Genomic DNA, 25,828 nt, shown 5'->3' on the forward strand with positions numbered 1-25,828 from the left:
ACCAAGTAAGAGCTATTTCCAACTCGAAGGAACATATGAATACTGATTGGCACTTCAAACATCATAAGAAATTCACATTCGACATTGGTGGTTGGGCCGCAAGGAAAACTAACAAGACGGAATAAAACATGTCACTTGGAATGAATTCAGCCAAAAACTATGCGACGTGTGATTACGTAGATTTTTTCCGGCGTAATGCTTGTTGATGCTCTTCAGGGTATGTGACCGGAGTCCATCGTCCTGACGACACGATATATCGACGGGCCTCCGAGCCGCCATCTTCAGATGAGACTGAAGGTGCACAATCACGCCGGAACTGAGGTAACGTCAGCCCCTTTATACCCTGGAAATGGGCCTCTGCTTGTGCATGAGAAGCGAAAGGGCCTCTCATTTCCGGCGTGACTGTGCACCTGCTATCTCACCTGAAGATGGCGGCCAGGTGGACCGTCGAAATATCATGTCGCCAGGACAATGAAATCCGGCCGCATAATCGTGAAGAGCATCAACCATGCGACGCGAGTGGGAAAAACAGTAGCTTTGATGATATTGTACTGTAGAAACTTTAGTTAAGCATGCATGAGGCGAAATTACATATGCTCTGCAATGGTCGAGCAATCATCTGTCTGTCGTTCACTTACGAATAAAAGAGAAGCGGATGATTGAATCAACGGAATGAAGCTAAGTGAAACCCGCGCTTCCATGCGTTCCGTCAAGCTTGGAAAGGTTGTACCAGGCCTAGCATCCTCTTTCGAGTTCCAGCTTTTATCAGATTTAAAGCTGTAGGTTGAAGACAGTATCAGCACCCGTCGGACTCTCCTCTCAGGGGCTCGGTGTCTATGCCACTCGTGATCGGCCGTCAGGACAGAGGTCCGCCAATGCCGAACTCTTCAGGGCTGTTCCCCTCACAACTTGCCACTTCTGATCCTCTCGGAGTTTGGCACAAGAATATCATTCGTGCTTCTCCACCCAGCTTCGCTTATCCTCTCCTAAGAAAAATGCATCGATTGCTTCGGCCCATCAATATCGTACAACCCCCAGTCCACCAATCAGGATAGAGAACCGCAAAGTTGCTGTTGTCTTCCACATGAAGTTAAGCTTGTGGCCAATCAGATTTTACCATCCGTGAGTGGAAAAGTTTGTTGTGTACTGAACTGTGTGACGCCAGGTTGTTATCACAATCACTATTTTGTAAATAGAGGAATGTGACCACGAGCGATGTGTCACCATATGGCCACTGCGTGAGTAAGCTGCAATCTGGTTAACGCCATGGTGATATCCTAAGGAATAGTTGAAAATGACTCGCTACTGCCAGAGAACAAGACACTCATTCTCACTCTGCTTGTGAGAGAATTTCAGAGGAACGCGTCTACAAAAGACAAGACGCCTTGTGAGTGGTTATGGCTAAGCCGCACGAAAACACCTCTGATTTTTAAATCACTCCACCACTAGTGTATAAACTACGGGCGTGCTTCATCGGGACAAACTGCATCCCAGTGACGATAATTCGGCCCAGTATTGAAGCGTGGTTCTCTTTCTAAGGGCTCTCTTCTGAACAGAGAAGAAAGACGACCTACCGCTAGCGTCTCGCCTGGTGACTCTAAATACGTTCTAAAGCGCGTGCATATTAAGAATTTAACAAGAGAACAAAGCTTACTTTCTTTATGTTTCATAAAAATTGATTGACCTTTGCCTCACAACCACATTAGAGCATGCATAAGGTATCATTGATTGATTTCTTGCAATGTTTTGTGTCATTTATGATGACTGTCTTCATCCTTTGTCCCTCACAGTGGCGTAAGTAGTATAATACGAAACGAGTTGGTCAGTTAATTGATATACTGTAATTGACCGACTTATTTCAAGTTCACGTGAGGAATAGAATTTTGTCCAAATACTTCTTGCTTAAGCAAGTACGGCAATAATTGTGAACTGAGAAATTTTTAATTGGATGCCCGCTCTAGAGATGTATTATGGTGTTACAATCATTCTGAAACATAACATTTAATCAAAATTATCGCACATTGCACTTTTGTTGCTTTAGGCTCTTAGAGGAATATACAAAGAAGAGCCAAATAAACTGGGACACCTGCCAAATATCGTGTAGGGCCCTCGCGAGCGTGCAGAAGTATCGCAACACGACGCGGCATGGACTCGACTGATGTCTGAAGTAGTGCTGGAGAGAATTAACACCATGAATCTAGTTGGGCTGTACATAAATCCGCAAGAGTACGGGGGGTGGAAATTTCCTCTGGACAGCACGTTGCAAGGCATCCCAGATATGCTCAATAATGTTCATGTTGGGGAGTTTGGTGGCCATCGGAAGTGTTTTGTTTAAGCTGAGAGGAGTCTTCCTGGAGGAACTCTGTAGCAATTATTGAAGTGTGGCGTGTCCTTCTGGAATTTCCCAAGTCTGTCGGAATGCGCAATGGTGATCAGACAGGATGCTTACGTACGTGTCACCTGTCAGAGTCGTATCTTGACGTATCAGGGGTCCCATATCACCCCAACAGCAAACCCCCACACCATTACAGAGGCTCCACTAGTTTGAACAGTCCCCTGCCGACATACAGGGTCCATGGATTCAAGAGGTTGTCTTCATACCCGTACACGTCCATCCACTCGATACAATTTGAAACGAGACTCTCTCGATCAGGCAACATGTTTCCGGTCATCAGTAGTCCAATGTCGGTGTTGACAGGCCCAGGCGAGGCATAAAGCTTTGTGTCGTGCAGTCATTAAGGGTACACGAGTGGGCCTTCTGCTCCGAAAGCCCATATCCATGATGTTTCGTTGAATGGTTTGCACACTGACACTTGCTGATGTCGCAGCACTGAAATCTGCAGCAGTTTGAGGAAGAGTTGCACTTCTGTCACGTTGCATGACCTTTTTCCGGCTGCATGCGATGTCGGAGATTTGATGTTTTACCGGATTCCTGATATTCACGGTACACTCGTGAAATGGTCGTACGGGAAAATCTACACTTCATCGCTACCTCGGAGGTGCTGTGTCCCATCGCTCGTGCGCCGGCTATAACGCCACGTTGATACTCACTTAAATCTTGATAACCTGCCATTGTAGCAGCAGTAACCGATCTAACAACTCTGCCAGACACTTGTTGTGTTACGTAGGCGTTCCCGACCGCAGCGCCGAATTCTGCCTGTTTACATGTCTCTGTATTTGAATACCCTTGCCTGTACCAGTTTCTTTGGCGCTTCAGTATATATCCTTTCAAATAACTAGATCGCTGTATTTATTATTAAAGTCCAGCAACATCGCTGGATGGTTGCTGGAGGGAGCATGCTCGGTGACGAGGAAAAGGCTCTTAAGCAGTGCGTTGAACGAAAGGCGGTGGCCGGACAGAGCGCGTCGCTAGATGGCGGCAGCAACTCTGCGTGGGGCAGTCACGAGAGACCGGTGCGCAAGACGGGAGTGAGCGAGCACCGTGGGCTGCACTAGACGAGGTGTTTTGATGACGTGTAGTGTGCGGACGTCGTGTGAGAAGTGAGACGTTCCGTACCAAAGTTGGACGGTTGCCTCTATGGCGAGGTAGAACTTCGAACTTTGGGAGATTGTGATGGCGTCGTGGCTCTTTAGACATGTTACGCATTGCCTTCGCTAGACTCACTGCGTTTTGAATTTTTGTCCTTGTGGGCATTACAAGGGTTTAACTGCTAGGTTTAACCCCAACTCACGCTCTGTTCAAGTGACTGCTTCGATATTTCTTCGCTACAGGCTGAAATTTCGAAATAAGCTGTTTTGGGAGGGTTGGCATATTTTGCCGCCAAGTATGACATTTATGAAAGAATCGATTTGGATTGTTTTATTTCGTAGATTGTGCACGCTGCAGCGTTTAATTAGGCTCAAGCACTGAAGTGTATGTTATTTGAATTGACTAATTCCACTTCTCTGTTTGCTGTAGAAGCCTGATAATATTCTGTGCACTAGTTTTCCGTGCTACCACGGGATTATTTTGTAGTTTCAAGCGGCCTGCAACGAGTTTGGCTGTTCTCGAGCTGCTAACGAGATGGTGCATATTCTGTCTCTGGTCCTGTAACGTTTAATTGAGCTGGATATCGTAGTATGGTGGTACACAGATTTGCTGGGCTTAGGTTTTCGAGAATATTTTACTGCTTTGTTCTTACTTAGTGTTAGTGTAACCATTTGTCAATGATCAGTAGTAGTTTGTTAATAACAGCATGTTGTTCTTAGATTGGAAGTTCAGAGATATTGTTATCTCCTGTAACTTACTGCTAAAGCGATGGTTAAAGCTGAATGTACCACTAAAAAGGTGCTTCAAAGTGGCCCTACGCGGTCACATATTGCTTTTCGTTAAAGATAAAAATTTCTTGTGACTACTTCAGAATTTCCTTTAATAAACCATCGAGATTTGTTTTAGTGCTGTAATGCCTTACATTGTTTGATGCACAGGAGCTCAATGAAACTCTTCTCTTTTAAAACATAACTAAAAGTTAATAGTTGCCGATTGATTGTATCATTTTATTGTACATTAATTTTATTTCTGCTGGGACTTGATCCTGTGTGTTCTGTTTTTGTAAAGAATACTCGCAGTATATTGCCTGATTAACTGAATTAAAGTTTAATCAACGTATATCTTTTCAGTACCAAGTTAAGACAGCTCTTACTATGACGAAGTTTAATAAGTCTAAGATCTTGAGAGAATGTTCAGCATGTTTCCACTTAGGGAACCCTGTTTCCTATCCAACCTCCTCAACTGGTGCAAGGCCTTAATAGAGAGCGATTTGAGTTTTCATGGTCCTTCAAGAGAGACATTAATGTTCTTAATTGTGACAGTACTTAAAGTAATTATTTGATCTTTTTACCCAATATATCTATGAAGTTGCCTTACACCGGCTCGTTTTCTTATACTGTTGTTCAAATTCATTTAGTTTTATTTCTGTATTAGTAGTTGGTCTTGGAAAAAGATATGTTACTGAATCGTGTGATTGTACCATTGTTCTGGTAAAGTCAAATCCGTGTCTGTGTGATGCTGTTTATGAATTTTATCGTTGTTGTTGTTGTGGTCTTCAGTCCTGAGACTGGTTTGATGCAGCTCTCCATGCTACTCTATCCTGTGCAAGCTTCTTCATCTCCCAGTACCGGCTGCAGCCTACATCCTTCTGAATCTGCTTAGTGTATTCATCTCTTGGTCTCCCTCTACGATTTTTACCCTCCACGCTGCCCTCCAGTAATAAATTGGTGATCCCTCCATGTCTCCGAACATGTCCTACCAACCGATCCCTTCTTCTAGTCAAGTTGTGCCACAAGCTCCTCTTCTCCCCAATTCTATTCAATACCTCCTCATTAGTTATGCGATCTACCCATCTAATCTCCAGCATTCTTCTGTAGCACCACATTTCGAAAGCTTCTATTCTCTTCTTGTCTAAACTATTTATCGTCCACGTTTCACTTCCATACATGGCTACACTCCATACAAATACTTTCAGAAACGACTTCCTGACGATAAAATCTATTCTCGAAGTTTACAAATTTTTCTTTTTCAGAAACGCTTTCCTTGCCATTGCCAGTCAACATTTTATATCCTCTCTACTTCGACCACCATCAGTTATTTTGCTCCCAAAATAGCAAAACTCCTTTACTACTTTAAGTGTCTCATTTACTAATCTAATTCCCTCAGCATCACCCGACTTAATTTGACTACATTCCATTATCATCGTTTTGCTTTTGTTGATGTTCATCTTGTACCCTCCTTTCAAGACACTGTCCATTCCGTTCAGCAGCTCTTCCAAGTCCTTTGCTGTCTCTGACAGAATTACAATGTCATCGGCGAACCCCAAAGTTTTTATTTCTTCTCCATGGATTTTAATACCTACTCCGAACTTTCCTTTTGTTTCCTTTATTTCTTGCGCAATATACAGATTGAATAACATCGGGGAGAGGCTACAACCCTGTCTCACTCCCTTTCCAACCACTGCTTCCCTTTCATACCCCTCGACTCTTATAACTGCCATCTGGTTTCTGTACAAATTGTAAATAGCCTTTCACTCCCTGTATTTTACCCCTGCCTTCTTCAGAATTTGAAAGAGAGTATTCCAATCAATATTCTCGAAAGCTTTCTCTAAGTATACAAATGCTAGAAACGTAGGTTTGCCTTTCCTTAATCTTTCTTCTAAGATAAGTCGTAGGGTCAGTATTGCCTCACGTGTTCCAACATTTCTACGGAATCCAAACTGATCCTCCCTGAGGTCGGCTTCTATCAGTTTTTCCATTCGTCTGTAAAGAATTCGCGTTAGTATTTTGCAGCTGTGACTTATTAAACTGATAGTTCGGTAATTTTCACATCTGTCAACACCTGCTTTCTTTGGGATTGGAATTACTATATTCTTCTTGACGTCTGAGGGTATTTCGCCTGTCTCATACATCTTGCTCACCAGATGGTAGAGTTTTGTCAGGACTGGCTCTCCCAAGGCCGTCAGTAGTTCTAATGGAATGATGTCTCCTCCCGGGGCCTTGTTTCGACTCAGGTCTTTCAGTGCTCTGTCAAACTCTTTACACAGTATCATATCCCCCATTTCATCTTCATCTACATCCTCTTCCATTTCCATAATATTGTCCTCAAGTACATCGCCCTTGTATAGACCCTCTATATACTCCTTCCACCTTTCTGCTTTCCCTTCTTTGCTTAGAACTGGGATTCCATCAAAGCTCTTGATATTCATGCAAGTGGTTCTCTTTTCTCCAAAAGTCTCTTTAATTTTCCTGTAAGCAGTATCTATCTTACCCCTAGTGAGATAAGCCTCTACATCCTTACATTTGTCCTCTAGCCATCCCTGCTTAGCCATTTTGCACTTCCTGTCGATCTCATTTTTGAGACGTTTGTATTCCTTATCTGACCGGTAATCCAAGTTCAATCAATCAATTCCACCCTGTATTCCAATGGGCCGAATTGCAAGTATCGCATGTCGTAATGAACGTAACGTAAAATATGTACAATGCCCCAGAATTAAGAGGTCCTGGTGCCTTGTTAGATGTAGGGGAGGGTCTTATTGCCCTAATCTTGGTAGGATAAATAAATCAATAAATAAACATCGAAAATCAAAAAATAAGCGTCAAGGTAACTCCGTGGTAAAAATGAATAAAAACGATGAAGATACGTTTGGATGTGTAATGAACGATATGATAGTAAATTAAAGAGTATTAAAAGTCCCTTATAGAACAGAAATTAAAAGACTGACAATGCTAGTCTGTACTGATTAATGCTCACAAAGACAACAAAGAAGTTTTCAATTTGAAGCTTGAGAGACAAATCAACAAATTATCGAAAGAAATCACATTGAAGTATAATTTAACATTGTAATAACCATCAAAATGCGTTTAAAATACAGGGAAAAAAAACTGACGTCGTACTTCCTATGGAAACCTCGAAACCAAACTACTGTAATTACATACAACATGAGTAAGCGACTTCCCATGTCTATGACCCGAAATTTCAAATATTATAACAATTAATCACGTCCGAGAGATAAACACACATATTTGTAAAAGAATCTACATGCTAAGGTGCTTGATGCTGCAATTGATTTTAAAAACATACAATATTTCGAGGTTGTTAGATAGGATTTAAGACACTGTCTTTGGTGGGGAGGCTTGCGTGCCTCAGCGATACAGACAGCCTTACTGTTGGTGCAACCACAACGGAGGGGTATCTGTTGAGAGGCCAGACAAAAGTGTGGTTCCTGAAGAGGGGCAGCAGCCTTTTCAGTAGTTGCAAGGGCAACAGTCTGGATGATTGACTGATCTGGCCTTGTAACACTAACCAAAACGGCATTGCTGTGCTGGTACTGCGAACGGCTGAAAGCAAGGGGAAACTACAACCGTAATTTTTCCCGAGGGCATGCAACTCTGCTATGTGATTAAATGATGATGACATGCTCTTGGGTAAAATATTCCGGAAGTAAAATGGTCCTCCACCCTATTCGGATCTCCGGCCGGAGACTGCTCAGGAGGACGTCGTTATCAGCAGAAACGAAACTGGCGTTCTACGGATCGGAGAGTGGAATGTCAGGTCGCTTAATCGGACAGGTAGGTAAGAAAATTGAAAAAAGGAAATGGATAGATTAAAGTTAGATATAGTTAGATGGAAGGAGGAAAAGGACTTGTTGTCAAGTGAATACGGGGTTATAAATACAAAATCAAATGGAGGTAGTGCAGGAGTAGGTCTAATAATGAATAAAAAAATAAGAACACGGGTAAGCTACTACGAACAGCACAGTGAACGTATTCTTGTAGCCAACATAGACACGAAGCCCACACCCACCACAGTAGTACAAGTATATATGCCAACTAGCTCCGAAGATGATGAAGAGATTGAAGAAATGTACGACGAGATAAAAGAAATTATTGAGAGAGTCAAGAGTGACGAGAATTTAACAGTCATAGGGGATTGGAATTCGATAGAAAGAAAAGGAAGAGAAGGAAAAATTGTAGGAGAATATGGACTGAGGGAAAGGAATGAAATAGAAAACCTTCTGGTAGAACTTTACACAGAGCATAATTTAATCATAACTAACCCTTGGTTTAAGAATCATGAAAGAGGGCTGTATAGATGGAAGGGACCTGGAGACACGGGAAGGTTTCAGATTGATTACATAATGGTAAGATAGAGATATTTCGGAACCAGATTTTAAATTATAAGACGTTTTCAGGGACAGGTGTGAACTCTGACCACAATTCGTTGGTCATGAACTGTAGATTAAACCTGAAGAAACCGCAAAAAGGTAGGATTTTAAGGAGATGGGACCTGGATAAACTGAAAGAGCAGAAGATTGTAGGGAGATTCAGAGGGAGCGTTAGGGAATGATTGACAAGAACGGGCAAAAGGAATACAGTAGACGAAGAATGGGTACTTCTGAGGGATGAAATAGTGAAAACAGAGGATCAAGTAGGTGAAAAGACGAGGACTAATAGAAATCCTTAGGTAACACAAGAGATATTAAATTTAATTTATGAAACGCGAAAATACAAAATTCCAGTAAATGAAACTTGCGAAAGCGAATACAAACGTCTCAGAAATGAGACTGACAGGAAGTGCAAAATAGCTAAGCGGGAATGGCTAGAGGACAAATGTGAGGATTTAGAAGCATATATGATTAGGGGAAAGATAATTGTTGGCTACAGGAAAATTAAAGAGATCTTTGGAGAAAAGGGAACCACTTGTATCAATATCAAGAACTCAGATGGAGAACCAGTTCTAAGCAAAGAAGGGAAAGCAGTAAGGTGGAAGGAATATATAGAGAGCCTTTACAAGGGCGATGTACTTGAGGGCGATATTATGGAAATGGAAGAGGAAGTAGATGAAGATAAAATGGGAGATATGATACTGCGTGAAGAATTTGACAGACCACTTAAAGACTTAAGTCGAAACAGGACCCCAGGAGTAGACAACATTCCATTAGAGCTACTGATAGCCTTGGGAGAGCCAGCTCTGACAAAACTCTACCATCTGGTGAACAACTTGTATGAGGCAGGCGATATACCCTCAGACTTTAAGAAAAATATAATAATTCCAATTCCAAAGAAAGTAGGTGCTAACACATGTGCAAATTAGCGAATAAACAGTTAGGTAAGTCACGACTGCAAAATACTAACATAAATTCGTTACAGACGAATGGAAAAACTGGTAGAAGCAGACTCCGAGCAAATTCAGTTTCGATTCCGGAGAAATGCAGGAACACGCGAGATAACAGTGACCCTAAGACCTCTGACACAAGATAGGTTAAGGAGAGGGAAACCTACATTTATAGCATTTGTAGACTTATAGAAACATGTTGTCAATGTTGACTACAAGACTCTCTTTCAAATTCTAAAGGTGTTAGGGGTAAAATAGGGCAGCGAAAAGTTATTTATACTTTGTACAGAAATTAGATGGCAGTTATAAAGAGTCGAGACGCGTGACAGGGAAGCAATGGTTGAGAAGGGAGTGAGACAGCGTTGTAGCCTGTCCCTGGTGTTATTCAGTTTGTATATTGGGCAAGTAGTAAAGGAAACAAAAGAAAAATTTGTAGTAGGAATTAGAACCCATCGAGAAGAACTAAAAACTTTGAGGTTTGCCGACAACACTGTAATTCTGTCAAGACAGCAAAAGACTTGGAAGAGCAGTTGAACGGAATGGGCAGTGTCTTGAAAGGAGGATATAAGATGAACATCAACAAAAGCAAGACGATGATAATGAAATGTAATCTAATTAAATCAGTTGATGCTGAGGGATTTAGATTAGGAAATTAGATACTTAAAGTAGTAAAGGAGTTTTGCGATTTAGGCAGCAAAATAACTGATGATGGTCGATGTAGATAGGCTGCAAAATGTTGACTGACAATGGCAAGGAATGCGTTTCTGAAGAAGAATAATTTGTTAACATCGAGTACAGATTTAAGTATTAGGAAGTCTTTGCTGAAAGTATTTGTATGGAGTGTAGCCATGTATGGAAGCGTAACATGGACGATAAACAGGTAGGACAACATGAGAATAGAAGCCTCTGAATTACGGTGCTACAGAAGAATGCTGAAGATTACATGGATAAATCACGATACTAATGAGGAGGTACTGAATAGAATTGGGGAGAAAAGAAATTTGTGGTACAGACTCACTAAAGAAGGGATCAGTTGAAAGGACACATTCTGAGACATCGAGGGAACACCAGTACTGAGGGGAAGCATGGTGGTTAAAAATAGTAGAGGAAGACCAAGAGATGAATACAGTAAGCAGATTCACGAAGATGTAGGTTGCAGTATTTACTAGGAGATGAAGAGGCCTGCACAGGATAGAGTAACATGGAGAGCTGCATCAAACCATTCTTTGTACTGAGGACCACAATAACAACAAGACGTCGGCTTTATTCGTTGAGCACTATACAGTTAATAATGTATGTGTGTTCTCAGTGCACCTCACTCCGCAAATTCATCGACTGGTCATAGATAGTTCGGAAAATAAGATATTTCAGTGGACTTATATCTCAGTATAATTGCAATAAAAGTGTATAATTGTATGACAGCATCTCAGCTGATAGCAGCAGCAGCAGTTTCTCGGTAACAGGCTGAAGTTTGAGCTATTTGCCGGCCGCGGTGGTCTAGCGGTTCTGGCGCTGCAGTCCGGAACCGCGGGACTGCTACGGTCGCAGGTCCGAATCCTGCCTCGGGCATGGGTGTGTGTGATGTCCTTAGGTTAGTTAGGTTTAAGTAGTTCTAAGTTCTAGGGGACTTATGACCTAAGATGTTGAGTCCCATAGTGCTCAGAGCCATTTGAACCATTTTGACCTATTTTTCAAAAAGTACAGCTTATCAGAAAATGCAGTTTCGATCTTCAACACTGTAAGAAGTGGGAGTGCGGTATTTGATCGGTGTCCACTCGATAATGAAAGACTAGCAATTCTGGAGATCAGGAGATTAATATAATAAATATACAAGGTGATTATAATTACAGTTACACTTTTAAACCGCTATATAAATAACACCACTCGTCAGAATGACGTCAAATTGCAAGCGGAATGTTATCGGAGAAGGAGGTAAACGTATGGCAGAAGAAAAAAAATAGTGTGAAAATTGATCAATAGATGGCGCTGTATGTGTTAGAATACGTAAATGAAAACACGTGTCAGGCGCAAGAACCATTGAAGTTGGTGTAAACATGCCTGGTACACAGCTTTTCCTCCTTTCGCGTCTGTGGCGTTCGCCATGACTGCCCCAATGCAGGATCGCGCTCTGCTTGTAAAGCTGTATTACAAGAATGATGACTGTGCATACGTCGCTCTGCAGAAGTTCCGGACACTGAAGGATTTGAAAAAACGCGTTGGTCGATGACTGCTGTGGGTCTGGAGAAAATGATTCGGAAATTCGAAAAGACGGGCTGTTCTGGTGTGCAACCTGGTAGAGGGAGGAAACGAATTGATCCGACATCAGCGGGAACAGTGGCCACAGCAATGCAGAAGGAGACGAGTGGTGGTGTGCAAACGTGCAGTGCACCGAAAACTGGCCGAACATTGGACATACCGGTGGTCACAGTGCGTGAAATCCTACGAAACATCCTTCTTTGCTATGCACTCTAAATTACCCATGTTCACGAGTTGCTTTGCGTTGACCTTCCAGCAGGAGAGACCTTTACTTTAGAATATCATGCTCACGTGGTAGTGGACAATGATTGGCCGTGTAAGATTTTGCGGACAACGAAGACCACTTCCATGAGACAGGATATGTCAATACACAGAATTCTCGAATATGTGAAACGGAAAATCCACACGCAAATCAACCATTGCCACTTCATCCTTAAAAGGTCACTGTCTGGTGCGGGTTGAAGGCATCATTTATCATAGGGCCATATTTGTTTGAAGAGGCAGGTGCTTCCGGTACTGTTACCTGTACCGTCACTGGTAATCGCTATGAGTGTCTTTTGCGTAACCATGTCATTCCAGCTCTCCAACAGCGTGGAGCACATCCGCACATTACAAATTCAGTTAAGCAGCTGCTGAAGCGTCATTTCGGAAGTACTAGAATTATCAGCCACCATTTCCCTACAGCCTGGCTGTGGCTGTGGGGATACCTGAAAGATGTTGTGTTCAATGTTCCGATTGCAAGCTTTGCTGCATTGAAGGCACGTATTGCGCAACACATTCTGAACGCTAATCCGGAAACACTTCGACCAGTTGTGGAATATGCTGTTCCTCGACTACATCTTGTTGCACAAAACGGTGTACAGCATATTGAACATGTTTGCGCCAGTCACACGGAAATTAATAATCTGATTTGATTTTGACTGACGCTTTTTATGCGGTTTTTGGCCTCAGGACAATTAAAAACCGATGTGATTGATGCCTCTTATGCGGTATTTGGCCTCAGGACAGTTAAAAATCTATTTTTGCCATCCGATGTGATATGACCTTGCCGTGGCGGATGGACTTACGTAACTAACAGTATCACACCTGTACCCCATGCACACTGAGTAGTACATTTTGTTTAACGTCAAACGTAAACCTTAGGCATAGTTGTATGATTCATTTGTCATTTTTAGTCGACAACTATTAAATTATGATACTTACAGCGCCATCTATTACTACATTTTGTTACTATTTATTTTTCTTCTGTCACACGTTTAGACGCCCGGAGTGGCCGAGCGGTTCTACACGCTTCAGTCTGTAACTGCACGACCGCTACGGTCGCAGGTTCGAATCCTGCCTCGGGCATGGATGTGTGGGATGTCCTTAGGTTAGTTAGGTTTAAGTAGTTCTAAGTTCTAGGGGCCTGATGACCTCAGATGTTAAGTCCCATAGTGCTCAGAGCCATTTGAATCATTTCTGTCATACGTTTTCCCCCTTCTCCGATAATATTCCGTTGCAATTTGACGTCATTCCGACCAGAGGTGTTATTTTTGCAATGGTTTGAAAGTTTAACTTCAATTATAATCACCCTGTATAGGCTTCTCGAATATTGGCATCCACTGATGTCGTGATAAGAAAGGAAGCAGCAATAAGTCACAAAGAATGAGTGGACCCTTGAGCATAAATGCGTGATTTCGCTTTTTTTGTGTTATTAACAGCAGCGAGGAAACAAAGAAATCAGGATACTGCTGATCAAGGACAACCGCTCATGAAAAGAGTCTTCTCATCGCATGCCGTAACAGACGAGAAATTATATCTACATTGCTAACGTTCTGTAGATAGTTTTGTAGGCTGTTCACAGAATTCCTGCGGTCCCAACTAATACCCTTCAGTGAAGAAACCTGTACTCCATACGGCATAAACCTGTATTTTAAACCGAAGATTCCATCTTCCAGTATTAAGACAATGGTATCTTAGATACAGCCAGAGATCTACTTACTTTTATGGGGTCTGTAGTCATTAGCGTGACCTGGTGACCTCTCCTGACGAGCTCGAGAGCTATCAGTCGGAAAGGCAGCTGGTGGCTGATGGAGGGCGTGGGGATGATGCCCAGAATCTTAGCTGAGCGGCTCACTCCAGCTGCCAGCATCAGTACCAGAACCATCGTCACAGGGGGGCTCATCGTGAAACTGCGAACTGCAGGCAGATACAAGGAGTACATCACAGCACAGTACTGGTCGGCGACACGGAGAGATAACTTAAACCCAACACGCAGCATTGCTGTCATTCTGGACAGTCCACGGCATATTATACACTAAAGTGCCAAAGGAACTGGTGTAGGCATGCAAATTAAAGTACAGAGATATGTAAACAGGCAGAATACGGTGCTGCAGTTGGCAACGTCTAAGACAACAAGTGTCTGGTGCAGTTGTTAGATCGGTTACTGCTGCTACAATGGCAAGTTATCAAAATCTAAGTGTGTTTCAACGAGGTGTTACAGTCGGCGCACGAACGGTGGGACACAGCATCTCCGAGGTAGCGATGAAGTGGGGATTTTTTCGTACGACCATTTCACGAGTGTGCCGTGAATATCAGGAATCCGGTGAAACAAAAAATCTCCGACATCGTCGAGGCCGAAAAAAGATCCTGCAACGTGACAGAAGTGCAACCCTTCCTCAAACTGCTGCAGATTTCAATGCTGGAACATCAACAAGTGACTGCACGACACAAAGCTTTGTGCCTCGCCCGTGCCCGTCGACGCCGACATTTAACTCTTGATGACTGGAAACATATTGCCTGGTCGGACGAGTCTCGTTTCAAATTGTATCGAGCGGATGGACGTGTAAGGGTGTGGAGACAACCTCACGAATTCATGGAACCTGCATGTCAGCAGGGGACTGTTCAAGTTGGTGGAGGCTCTGTAATGGTGTGGGGCGTGTGTTGTTGGAGTCATATGGGAGCCCTGCTATGTCTATATACGACTCTGACCGGTGACACATACGGAAGCATCCTGTCTGATCACCTGCATCCATTCATGTCCATTGTGCATTCCGGCGGACTTGGGCAAATCCAGAATCACAGTGCGACAGCCCACACTTCCAGCATTGCTATAGAATGACCTCCAGGTACACTCTTCCGAGTTTAGGCACTTGCGCTGGCCACCAAACTCCATAGACATAAACATTATCGAGCATATGTGGGATGCACGGAGTAGGTATTAAATTCCATGGAGAAGAAATAAAAACTTTGAGGTTCGCCGATAACATTGTAATTCTGTCAGAGACAGCCAAGGACCTGGAAGAGCAGTTGAACGGAATGCACAATGTCTTGAAAGGAGGATATAAGATGAACATCAACAAAAGCAAAACAAGGATAATGGAATGTAGTCGAATTAAATCGGGTGATGCTGCCGGAATTAGATTAGGGAATGAGACACTTAAAGTAGTAAAGGAGTTTTGCTATTTGGGGAGCAAAATAACTGAAGATGGACGAAGTAGAGAAGATATAAAATGTAGACTGGCAATAACAAGGAAAGCGTTTCTGAAGAAGAGAAATTTGTTAACATCGAATTTAGATTTAAATGTCAGGAAGCCGTTTCTGAAAGTATTTGTATCGAGTGTAGCCATGTATGGAAGTGAAACATGGACGATAAATAGTTTGGACGAGAAGAGAATAGAAGCTTTCGAAATGTGGTGCTACAGAAGAATGCTGAAGATTAAATGGGTAGATCACATAACTAATGAGAAGGTATTGAATAGAATTGGAGAGAAGAGAAATTTGTAGCACAACTTGACTAGAAGAAGGTATCGGTTGGTAGGGCATATTCTGAGCATCAAGGGATCACCAATTTATTATTGGAGGGCAGCGTGGAGGGTAAAAATCGTATAGGGAGACCAAGTGTTGAGTACACTAAACAGCTTCAGAAGGATGTAGGTTGCAATAGGTACTGGGAGATGAAGAACCTTGCACAGGATAGAGTAGCATGGAGAGCTACATCAAACCAGTCTCTGGACTGAAGACCACAACAACAACATGTGGGATGGCATCCGACGTGCTGTTCAGAAGAAATCTCCACCCCTTGTAGTCTTAATGATTTATGGACAGCTCAACTGGATTCATGGTGTTAATTCTATCCAGCACTGCTTCAGACGTTAGTCGAGTCCATGCCACGTCGTGTGGCTGCACTTCTGTGTGCTCGCGGGGCCTTACACGATATTAGCCAAGTGTACTAGTTTCTTTGACTCTTACGGAAACAACTCTTAGCTGTGGCTAATCTACACTTCCATCACTTCTCCCGCCAGTACCAGACCTTCACGATATGCAAAAAAGAACATTAAGAGTTAATATACCGGCGACATCCAAGCTAGAATTGTACGTCATTCGGCAAAAGAGTCGAATGTTATCTTTTCATGGAAATTATCCCATCATCCGTGATAAACGATTCACGAAACCTACGGAATACATTAATCTGGATGCCCATACGAGTAGTTGAGAGAAACATTGAAACTAATGCTATCATTCAGATCTAAGACGTGTGCTCAGTTGGGTCTTATGATAAGAGATTCTTCTGCAGACAAATAATATTTGGGCTTCATTTCCATTTCATCTTACAGTTTAGAGTTGAAAAATTTCACTAAAGACTACTCACACGGTATGCTATCGCTCTAAAATGGGGCAGGTAGCAGGGAGCTGACAGCAGTAAGATGCTGGAAAATGAAAAGTGACACTTGCGTCAGAGAAGACATTTATTCGAAAATATCAGTTACGTTTAACTCCAAAAAAATTTCAGATATTCCACTTTGCTTTTTATTACAGAACGCTATCTTGTGACACTAGAATAAATGACTCTTACAGGTAAACGAATTTTTAAAAAAATTGGATATTGAGAATAGTAGCTAGAGAGTGATAATAATTACCGAAAAGATTTCTCTAGAAGAGTATTTAATTAAATGAACAACAGTTCTTAAACGTCGAGATATCAGTAACATAATCATAGAAAGTACGTATAGTTGAAATGTAATTAGTTTTATTCTTTGTTGCCCTTGGTTTAATCTATACTAGAACAACAATATTAAAACAGAGAGAAATATATACATTAAACATACTACGAGAAGCAGCATTCAAGAAAACAGAGAAAAAATGTACATTAGATTTACTGCGAGAAGCAGCATTCAAGAACGTTTAAGAATCGGGTCAAATCAACCAGTGATCCGTCACAACCAATGGATATAAGAACAAGTGGGCGCAATACAATTAAAAAAAGATGCGGCTCAAGTGTTTGCACGAACGAGTGTGCTCAAAATGCTGATCTTCAAAAATATCTTTCCAGTAATCGTAAACGTCAAGCAAATACCCGCATCACACCAAAAACAATTAAAATGGCTATTATTGGGCAAAAAATTACACTAAAAGTATTTTTCAATTTAAACAATATTTAAATAAAAAACAACAGATCAAAGAAGGCACCAATGACTCAGAGCCCGAAAAACTAACTAGCTCATTGTTAACAAAACCACTTCACCTCGTCCAGCAAACGCACATATGCCTAACATAGACCAGTTCACTGCACTTGGTAGAAAAAGACGAAAAAAAAATGGTACAACACTGGAAACTTGAGCTTTCCCGTGCACTGTACACATCTAACAAACAGTTGGTAAACACATACATTCCAAAAGGCAATGCTGCCATTACACGTCGGTAAATGAACCCAATAACGCTACTGGTACACGGCCCTTGGAAGCGGGTACGCTTAGCCACTGAGCGTAAAGCACGCCACAGGATCAAGCAAGATGCCCGCCAAACACAACCATATGTGTCTGCTGCTCCACTCTGCCCATGTACCCACTGACCGAACAGCAAAGGCCGTGTTGGAACTCGAAAGCCGTGTTTCTCAGACAAGTGAGCTTAGCAATCCACGGTCCGCTCACAAGACAGCGCAACACCGAGAAATGCTCTTACGTTTATAGCCCCGCGGAACCACCATTTTTAGCTACTGACAAGGGGACCTCCCCATCGCACTCCCGTCAGAGTTAGTGGTAAGACGTCCCAGTGCTTAGACCGTTAAAAACTGAACACAGATCAACCATGAAAACAGGAAGAAGGTGTATTGAATTGTGAGAAAAAACAAAATAGAAAGAGTGAACAGTCCAAGGGCGAGCAGTGCAATCTAGGGTGGACTGCCAGAGCGACGGCGTTGTGGTTAAGTGGACACAGTGTTGGACTGTGAGGCGGACGAGTCGTGTTCAGAACTGTCTCTGCCATTTATCTTAATTTTTTTTCGCAGCCTTATGAACTTTCTGTTCGGTCTTTGAAATGTTGTTTTCGTGTAGTCTTGGCAGTTGTCATCCTATAAATTGATTATAAATAATAGTTATGTGGTAAGAACACGTTACCGCCGCAAGGAAAAACGTGACAAATAGTGAGAGCAGGTGAGATACCACATAGACGTCTCACAGAAACGAAAACAACAAGTAAACGGGTGTTTCAACAAAGGAATTCAAGAGTCAAAACTCGAAAACGAAACACAACTTCTAAATCGTTAAAAACATATGTTTTGACAGAGCACAGAGAAGCTGTGTGATTCTGAAACTGTTGCGTTCATTTGATGCAGCTTACGTGACAAACTATTATGTTTTCATCATTTCACTGGGAGTGATTACATTCACATTCATACGAACACCTGAGTCGGGCAAGGAGGCATATCTCACTCACTTGCCAGGCGTACAGATTAGGTCCGTCGGTAAGAGATTCCTATCATATGACACACGTATTGTCATTAATGCTGTGTATGGCACACCAGACGTGTTTCCCGATGGAGGATTCGGTTGACTTGTCGCTTTGTCATCAAATGTCTGCGGTTACCATTCGAATGCCACTTCATGTCAGCTGCTAATAGAGAAGTTGTGCAGAATCAACTGTCATTATAGGTTCCTTCCTTACATCTCGCTGTTGCAAACGGGCGTTACGCCACGACACATCACAAATTTGAATACAGCGAACAGCGGAAAAAAAAAGAATTGGCGCGAGGGACGTTTATCACGGCTCGCCCACTTGGCAGTCAAGCACGGTAACCCACGACGCGGTCGCTCCTTAAGGCCGCCCTATGCTGCCCTTCTTTTGCTTGGACCGTCCACTGTTCCTATTTTGAATTTTTTTCGTAGTTGGTAACACCTTCCTCGTGTTTTCATGTTTGATACGTGTTTACTTTTCGACGGGCTGTCCACTGGGCCCTCTTACCTCTAAGTCTGAGTGAGGAGCGATTGGGAGTTTCCCTTGTTAGGAATTTCCTTCTTCAGTTAGCAGCAAGACGGAACTGATCGAGAGCCAAAGCAGCACCGTGTTAAGCCAGCGCGGCCGGTCACGCGTGCACAGTCTCACAAGACGTCATAAATGACGTTGCTTAGCGACCGCCAAATATGTAGCCTCGCGCTGCCGGTGAGGAATCGATACTGAGCAAGACTCACGCTGAGGAATTTTGTTTTTACACCATCATGTTGCTCTACTCAACACTAGCAATTAAAATAGGTAAAATATGTATTACTTTTATTCAGAAATTGGTAATGAGAAATGACGCTAAATTAACTAGATTAAAAAGGTCGAATTTTCTTTTTATTGGAGCTAGATTTAAAAAACAAAAACTGTTCAATGTTCGTAGTTGAAAAAATGTTGTACCCCGCCTAGTTGTCAAAGATAGGGTGTCTAGGAGCCTGCTCTCTCGGATCGCTAGACAACAATTCAAGCAAATAGAATTAATGAACTTTATTACAAAAGGAAACGATCACAATTCTTAACCTTGTGTTAAACATACGTGTCGCAAGCTAAGGGCGAGAGACAAAATCAAAAATTGTTGTAACTGCGACCGGGGTGGTCGCGGGGTTGAAATAACGGAAAGCGCGGCGGGACCCGCGGAGAGGCCCACGAACAACACAATGGGAGAGGACGGACACGAGCAACGAAGGACGGAACGAACAACAAGATCGAACAACGGAGTCACAAGGGAACCTAACAAACACGTCCACTCGTACACAGAACAAAAAAAGTATGTAAGCTGTCTAACGCGAGGCGATGTGTCCACACACGTACGCGAGATTAGACTGGCTGGCTAGGTTTTTTTTTTTTACTTTATTGTTATTTTAAAGCCTGTACAACAGGCAGGCTGTCAGCAGTACACTACGCTGCTCTTCAGCCATAGAATATACAAGCAGAGAAAACAGGAGAAGACACATAAGGTTACAGAATGTGGGCAGTAAAACAGGAGACACATAGAGACAAACACGGAGCCGTTCACACTCGTCGATAATCCTCACTGCTAACCGATGAGACGACGCACAAACTCTGAAGATGACGATGGCACTGGTGAACGAGGGAGCGTGACGGGGAACACTGAACACTAAACACGACGGCACACACTAGACACTGATGGCGATGATCTCCGGCGCGCGAATGTTCACCATGCGTGTGCGAGCCCGGGGACCTGCCAAGAGAGGAGGAGGAGGAAGGGGAGTGGGAGAGGGAGAGGGGAGAGCAGAGATGCCACGGGCAGGGGAGAAAGGGGGGAGGGAGGAAGGGGGAGGGGAAGCCGGGGGGGAAGAGTGGTGGAGGGAGGGGATGGGGGAAAAGGAAAGAGAAGGGGAGGGAAGGGAAGAGAAGGGAGGGAGGGAGGGTGCCTAAAGGAAAGGACACCGGAAGTGGGTGGTGGGGCAGGGTCAAAGTTGATAGGAGGGGTAGATGGAGGGGAGGAGGACATCATCAGGGAGGGGGAGCTGGCGGAAGCCACCTTGGGAGAGAGTAAGGAGGGTGGAGAGATGGAGACCGGGCGGGCGGGGATGGGAGAGGATTGGGGAGACGAGCGGGTGAGGAGGATCGAGTTTACGGGAGGTGTACAGGATCCGTATCCTTTCAAGGAAAAGGAGGAGGTGGGGGAAGGGGATGAGATCATACAGGATCCGCGGGGGGGAGGGGAGACGGATGCGATAGGCGAGGCGGAGAGCATGGCGTTCAAGGATTTGGAGGGATTTATAAAAGGTAGGGGGGGCGGAGATCCAGGCTGGATGGGCATAACAAAGGATAGGGCGGATGAGGGATTTATAGGTGTGGAGGATTGTGTAAGGGTCCAGACCCCACGTACGGCCGGAAAGGAGCTTGAGGAGACGGAGTCTGGCTAGGCGAGAGGCAGGCGCTTTAAGTAGTCTATCGGGGGCGCCGCTATTGGCCGCTGGAACCACGTGTTCCACTGTGGCGCCCTCACACTGAAAGCGGGCCAGGAGGCGCGCGCCGCCACAGCTTACGGCGCGATGGTGGAGTGACCTCTAGGGGTCTTCGACGTCCATGACATCTGGCGGGGATTCAAATTCCGCGCCGCGCGGAACCAGAAAAATGTTCATCAGTATATACAGTTACTAAGTCGCTGGTCCTTAAGTGCCTAATCCTGATGCTGCTGTAGGAAAGGGCCTCGACCCGTCGGCGCGGCGCTTACGTCCTCTTTGCATAGAGGGCTATGCCGTCTCGTTGTCGTCCTGGAGATGGGTCGGTCAGCGTGCAGTTGGCTGACGTCTTCTTCACGACCCTCTTTGCTCTCTCGTTTCGGACCGATCATAGTGAGAAGGTAAATTACAGCTTCCTTCGCTGCTCTTTGTCTGAGGTTAATTATAATAATCTGACGTTACTTCTCTACAGAACAGTTTTCAGATCCCTTTGAAAATTGCCTGATGTGAAGGCAGAAACCGGTCTTGGATTTAATGTACTGGAGTGGCTTTACGTTAGTTGATCATTCAGTTGCGGAATCAGCTTGCAAGATACCACGCGTGGGAGGGAGAAAGAGGTGTGAATTTTATTCATATTCTATAAATGAAATGCAAGGAGTGTTGTTCAACATATAAGTGGTTTATTGAGTGAAACTGCATTAAACTTTAATGCAATAATTATTGAAATTTTATCAAATTCATTAAACATTCACTAACAAATTATTCAAATAATGATAAACAAAAATATTTAAAAAATTGGGTCGCCAGATACTGTAGAAAGTAAAAAAAAAAAAAAAAAAGACAAATAGAATTGAATTGACAGCAAGAGCTCACAACAAGTGAATTATATAAGGTGCCTGCCCTGGTATTTTCCTTTTAACATGAGCATTGTATGACTTCATTCTAATTTAACATATAAATAAATTACACGGACGGGTTTACCTGGTGTAATAACTGAGGAAGGAATAATAATAATAAAAACAGCTGAACGTATGACTCCCTTAGCGGGCAAACGGTGAATACTGTCCTTGCGGCTTAATGAGCATCTAAAACATTGCAAGGAAATTGAAGAAAGCGATAGAAGAATGCGCAGCTAGGTAATCGGGCGTTTTCTGTATTACCATGTTCATAGCGTGGTCGGCGTGGCGGTGGAGTCGGCTGATTGCGTGCGGCTGCAACAAGACTCTGCCGGCGACGCAGTTGATAGCGCCTGACATGCCCTGCGCTGAAAATAGTGACCGAAACCTGCTACTGGAAGTTATCATTACTGGACGACGGTATGCGCCGATGTGCAAGTGCAAACCTACGTGAAACTGCATTATACAAAGCTCAAAACTGTTCTATTAGTACTACCGGCATCGGACATGTAGTAAATCAAAATGTGATCCTGAGTTAAGCTCTTGATAACGCGCACAGTGAGTGAAGCCCGCATACTTGGATCTAACAAACTTTGTTCTCTACGCTGTTTGCGACGAATGCAAAGTGCATCGTCTCATGACAAGCGATAAGAGAATCCTCTGCGACTTAAGAGTGTACTCCTGCCTCCTCAGATGCAATGTTCGGAATCCCTAATACAAGTGCACTCCTCGCACCTGGAGAGAGAGAGCCACTCCCCTCCAGCGTCTTGTCTCCGCCCTTCCGCAAATTACGTAGCTCGTACTACTTTTCAAAGCGAATATGAGATTCTTGCCAATGAAGAGGTCCGTTTCAAAATTTCCTCCCTCCTTGCCGTCGCATTCCGCGAGGAAAAGAGAGCGATACCCTGTGTGAGACAGAATATACAAATAAACCAAGACTTGTCCCTTTGAGTATTTCCACTACGTTCCCAGGTGTTCTGCTCGTGGGAAACGGCCAAAATTCCCCGAGCCACTTGAGATTCTTGGACACCCAAGTCGTGTTCTTGCTATTCAACTCGCATCTCTGTCCGCGTTACCTAGAATCGTGACAAAACTGTTTTTCGCTCTAAGTTTATAGTTTCCGCTGCCTCGGGCACACGAGCGAATGTCCACGGCTTCCCTTGGCAGCGTGTTGCTGTATGCAGCGTCTTCGCCTGTCGCTAATCCTCTGGGGGCCTGCCCTCTGTGAAGCGTGCCGACATGGGCGCGCGACCGCCGCTCGCCAGTGGGCACACTACCTGTGTCCACCTGGCCTCCGGGCTTCCCAGCTAGGAACGCATCAGAAGAATTCCTCTCATGCTCAAAGTGTACCAAGTTTGCAAAGAGAAGAATCATAGCCCTTTACCGGTGCTTAATGACACAATAATTCACCCCCGTCACATTTCATATATTACGATAAACTAATGACTGATTTTAAAAGCAATTATCTCCTTTAAATATAAACATGAAAAGCTTTGACGCATTCCAAGCTACGTGAATAACTAGCAATAATAATTTCTGATACCTAACCAATAAATGTTCTGCTTCATATGTATTAGATAACGCGAAACCAATGTGTTTGCAGAATACAAGTTACAGTAATATGAGTCCCATTAGTAAAATGCAGCAGCATCCGTAGTAATGTCCCGAAATTAGTACTGATTATTAAAGATAGAAACGCCTACATGGTATTAGCTACAGGAAGGTAGTTCAAATCACAAAGGAATAGTACGGAAATCCTAAATTCTGACTGTAGTACATATAATAAATCTGTTGTAGAATTATGAAACAGGATATGCCCACACAGCATCACATTTTTGGAGAACGAAAATCTCATTTACAGTGGCTGAAATTTGAATTATCCCCTTGTTACGCAGCAGCAAATCGCACCACGAGGCGTACAGATGTGCTCATCCGAGTATAGAATCGTTGTAATGTAGATGTAGTAGAATCACTGACACCTTTTTGTCAATTAGCATACGGACACACCCTCTAAAAACATGAAAGAAAACTGCTCAGTGTCATTCGTAGCGTTATAGACCTAGTAAAGGCGCTTCGTTTCGTAATGTGGAGACAAGAGTGGTAGTACCTAAAAATCGACATTTTCAGCCAAATGGCACCATCACTTGCGTAATAGACAATTACCTGGCCTGTAGTAGTAGACAACTACCTGGCGACAAGGTTTTGTTCAAATCTGGCTTAGTGCCATACTTTGTGTTCCTCTGTTAATTTGTTCTGTTTAAGCTAAGAAATTAATAGAACGAACAGTTCACAGTTCTTATTAAGATCTTCTCGGTCCTCAAAAGGGCATAGTGTGTTATTATATCCTTTTTTTTTTAGGTAGCTGTAATGCCAGTGTCGTCGTAACTGCCGTCTGCTTCGCATCTGCTGTGCAGCAAGCTACGTAAATTAAGTATTAACTGTGTTTTTCTTACTTGTCACTTCTTTTTCCGTGTGTTTTTGTTTTAGGAAGCTTTAATTTTCGACTACTAGTAATAGTGTTCCATACATTTCGTGTTTGTTTTTAATACAGTCCAGTGACAGGTGGTGCTTATTTTCATTGTTTCCAACAAGAAGTGTCTAGTAACCACAGTTTAATCAGCTATCAGCCGCCTTTAATGAATTAGCAGTCCAGTTAAAAGTTGATCGATTCTCTACAGTAAACTGTTGATTTCTTAGGATGGATAGGATGTGTGACTGTTGTGTACGGACGCAGGAGGAGCTGGCCACTGTTCACGAACAGCTTAACGTGCTGATGGCCACGGTCAGCCGTCGTCAGGCTGCTGCCTCAGAGTGTAGCGGCAGTGGGGAGTCTCGTGCGTCGCATGGTACACCCCAGGTGTTACATGCTTCACCCACGGTCCAAAAAAAAAGTTCAAATGTCTGTGAAATCTTATGGGACTTAACTGCTAAGGTCATCAGCCCCTAAGCTTACCCGCTACTTAACCTAAATTATCTTAAGGACAAACACACACACCAATGCCCGAGGAAGGACTCAAACCTCCGCCGGGACCAGCCACACAGTCCACGACTGCAGCGCCTTAGTCGGCCGCGGTGGTCTAGCGGTTCTAGGCGCTCAGTCCGGAGCCGCGCGACTGCTACGGTCGCAGGTTCGAATCCTGCCTCGGGCATGGATGTGTGTGATGTCCTTAGGTTAGTTAGGTTTAAGTAGTTCTAAGTTCTAGGGGACTGATGACCATAGATGTTAAGTCCCATAGTGCTCAGAGCCTTTTTTTGCAGCGCCTTAAACCGCTCAGCTCATCTCGCGCGGCTCACCCACGGTCCCTGCTGTCGAGACATCTTCTCGGGTACCGGGCGCAGTTGGGCCACCCTCTCCCCAAGGGGGGTGGCGGGTTCAGCGGCGTTCTTGTCGCACGAGGCGGAGGGTCAATGTGGAGGCTGGCCGTGTGGCATCGCCCGCTCTGCCGCTCCTTCAGCAAGGTCCGAGCAGGCACACGGGGGGAGGGGTTTATTAGTGATTGGGAGCTTCAATGTTAGGCGGGTGATGGAGCCCCTTAGGGAAATAGTGGAAAGGTCGGGGAAGAAGGTCAGTGTTCACTCTGTCTCCTTCCGGGGGGTCTCATCCGAGATGTGGAGGAGGCCTTGCCGGCAGCGATAGAGAGCACTGGGTGCACCCGGCTGCAAATTGTTGCTCATGTCGGCGCCAATGACTCCTGCCGGCAGGGTTCAGAGGTCATCCTCAGTTCATACAGGCGGTTGGCGGAGTTGGTGAGAAAGCCTCGCTCGAGGGGTGGAATCTGAGCTAACTATTTGAAGTATCGTTCCCAGAACCGATCGCGGTCCTCTGGTTTGGAGCCGAGTGGAAGACTTAAACCAGAGGCTCAGACGATTCTGGGGAGATATGG

General features: G+C 43.9%; 1 protein-coding gene across 3 annotated transcripts in view; it reads right to left on the bottom strand.

The window, feature by feature from the left end:
- Positions 1 to 25,828, bottom strand: part of LOC124606655 (UDP-glycosyltransferase UGT5-like) — a 65,788-nt gene that overhangs the window by 20,387 nt on the left and 19,573 nt on the right. Inside the window, exons 1-2 of one of the 3 annotated variants that reach the window (XM_047138658.1) lie at positions 16,494 to 16,551; positions 13,845 to 14,041 (exon numbers count right to left, since the gene is read on the bottom strand). The exons of 1 other annotated variant lie outside the window; for it this stretch is intronic. In XM_047138658.1, the coding sequence (XP_046994614.1) occupies positions 13,845 to 14,027 (183 nt within the window). In that variant the 5' untranslated portion in view covers positions 14,028 to 14,041; positions 16,494 to 16,551. Of the gene's footprint in view, positions 1 to 13,844; positions 14,042 to 16,493; positions 16,552 to 25,828 lie in introns of those variants that run through there. One more of the 3 variants, XM_047138657.1, reaches the window with a different exon arrangement.

The sequence above is a fragment of the Schistocerca americana genome, chromosome 3 (assembly GCF_021461395.2).
Source record: "Schistocerca americana isolate TAMUIC-IGC-003095 chromosome 3, iqSchAmer2.1, whole genome shotgun sequence".
Lineage (NCBI taxonomy): Eukaryota > Metazoa > Arthropoda > Insecta > Orthoptera > Acrididae > Schistocerca > Schistocerca americana.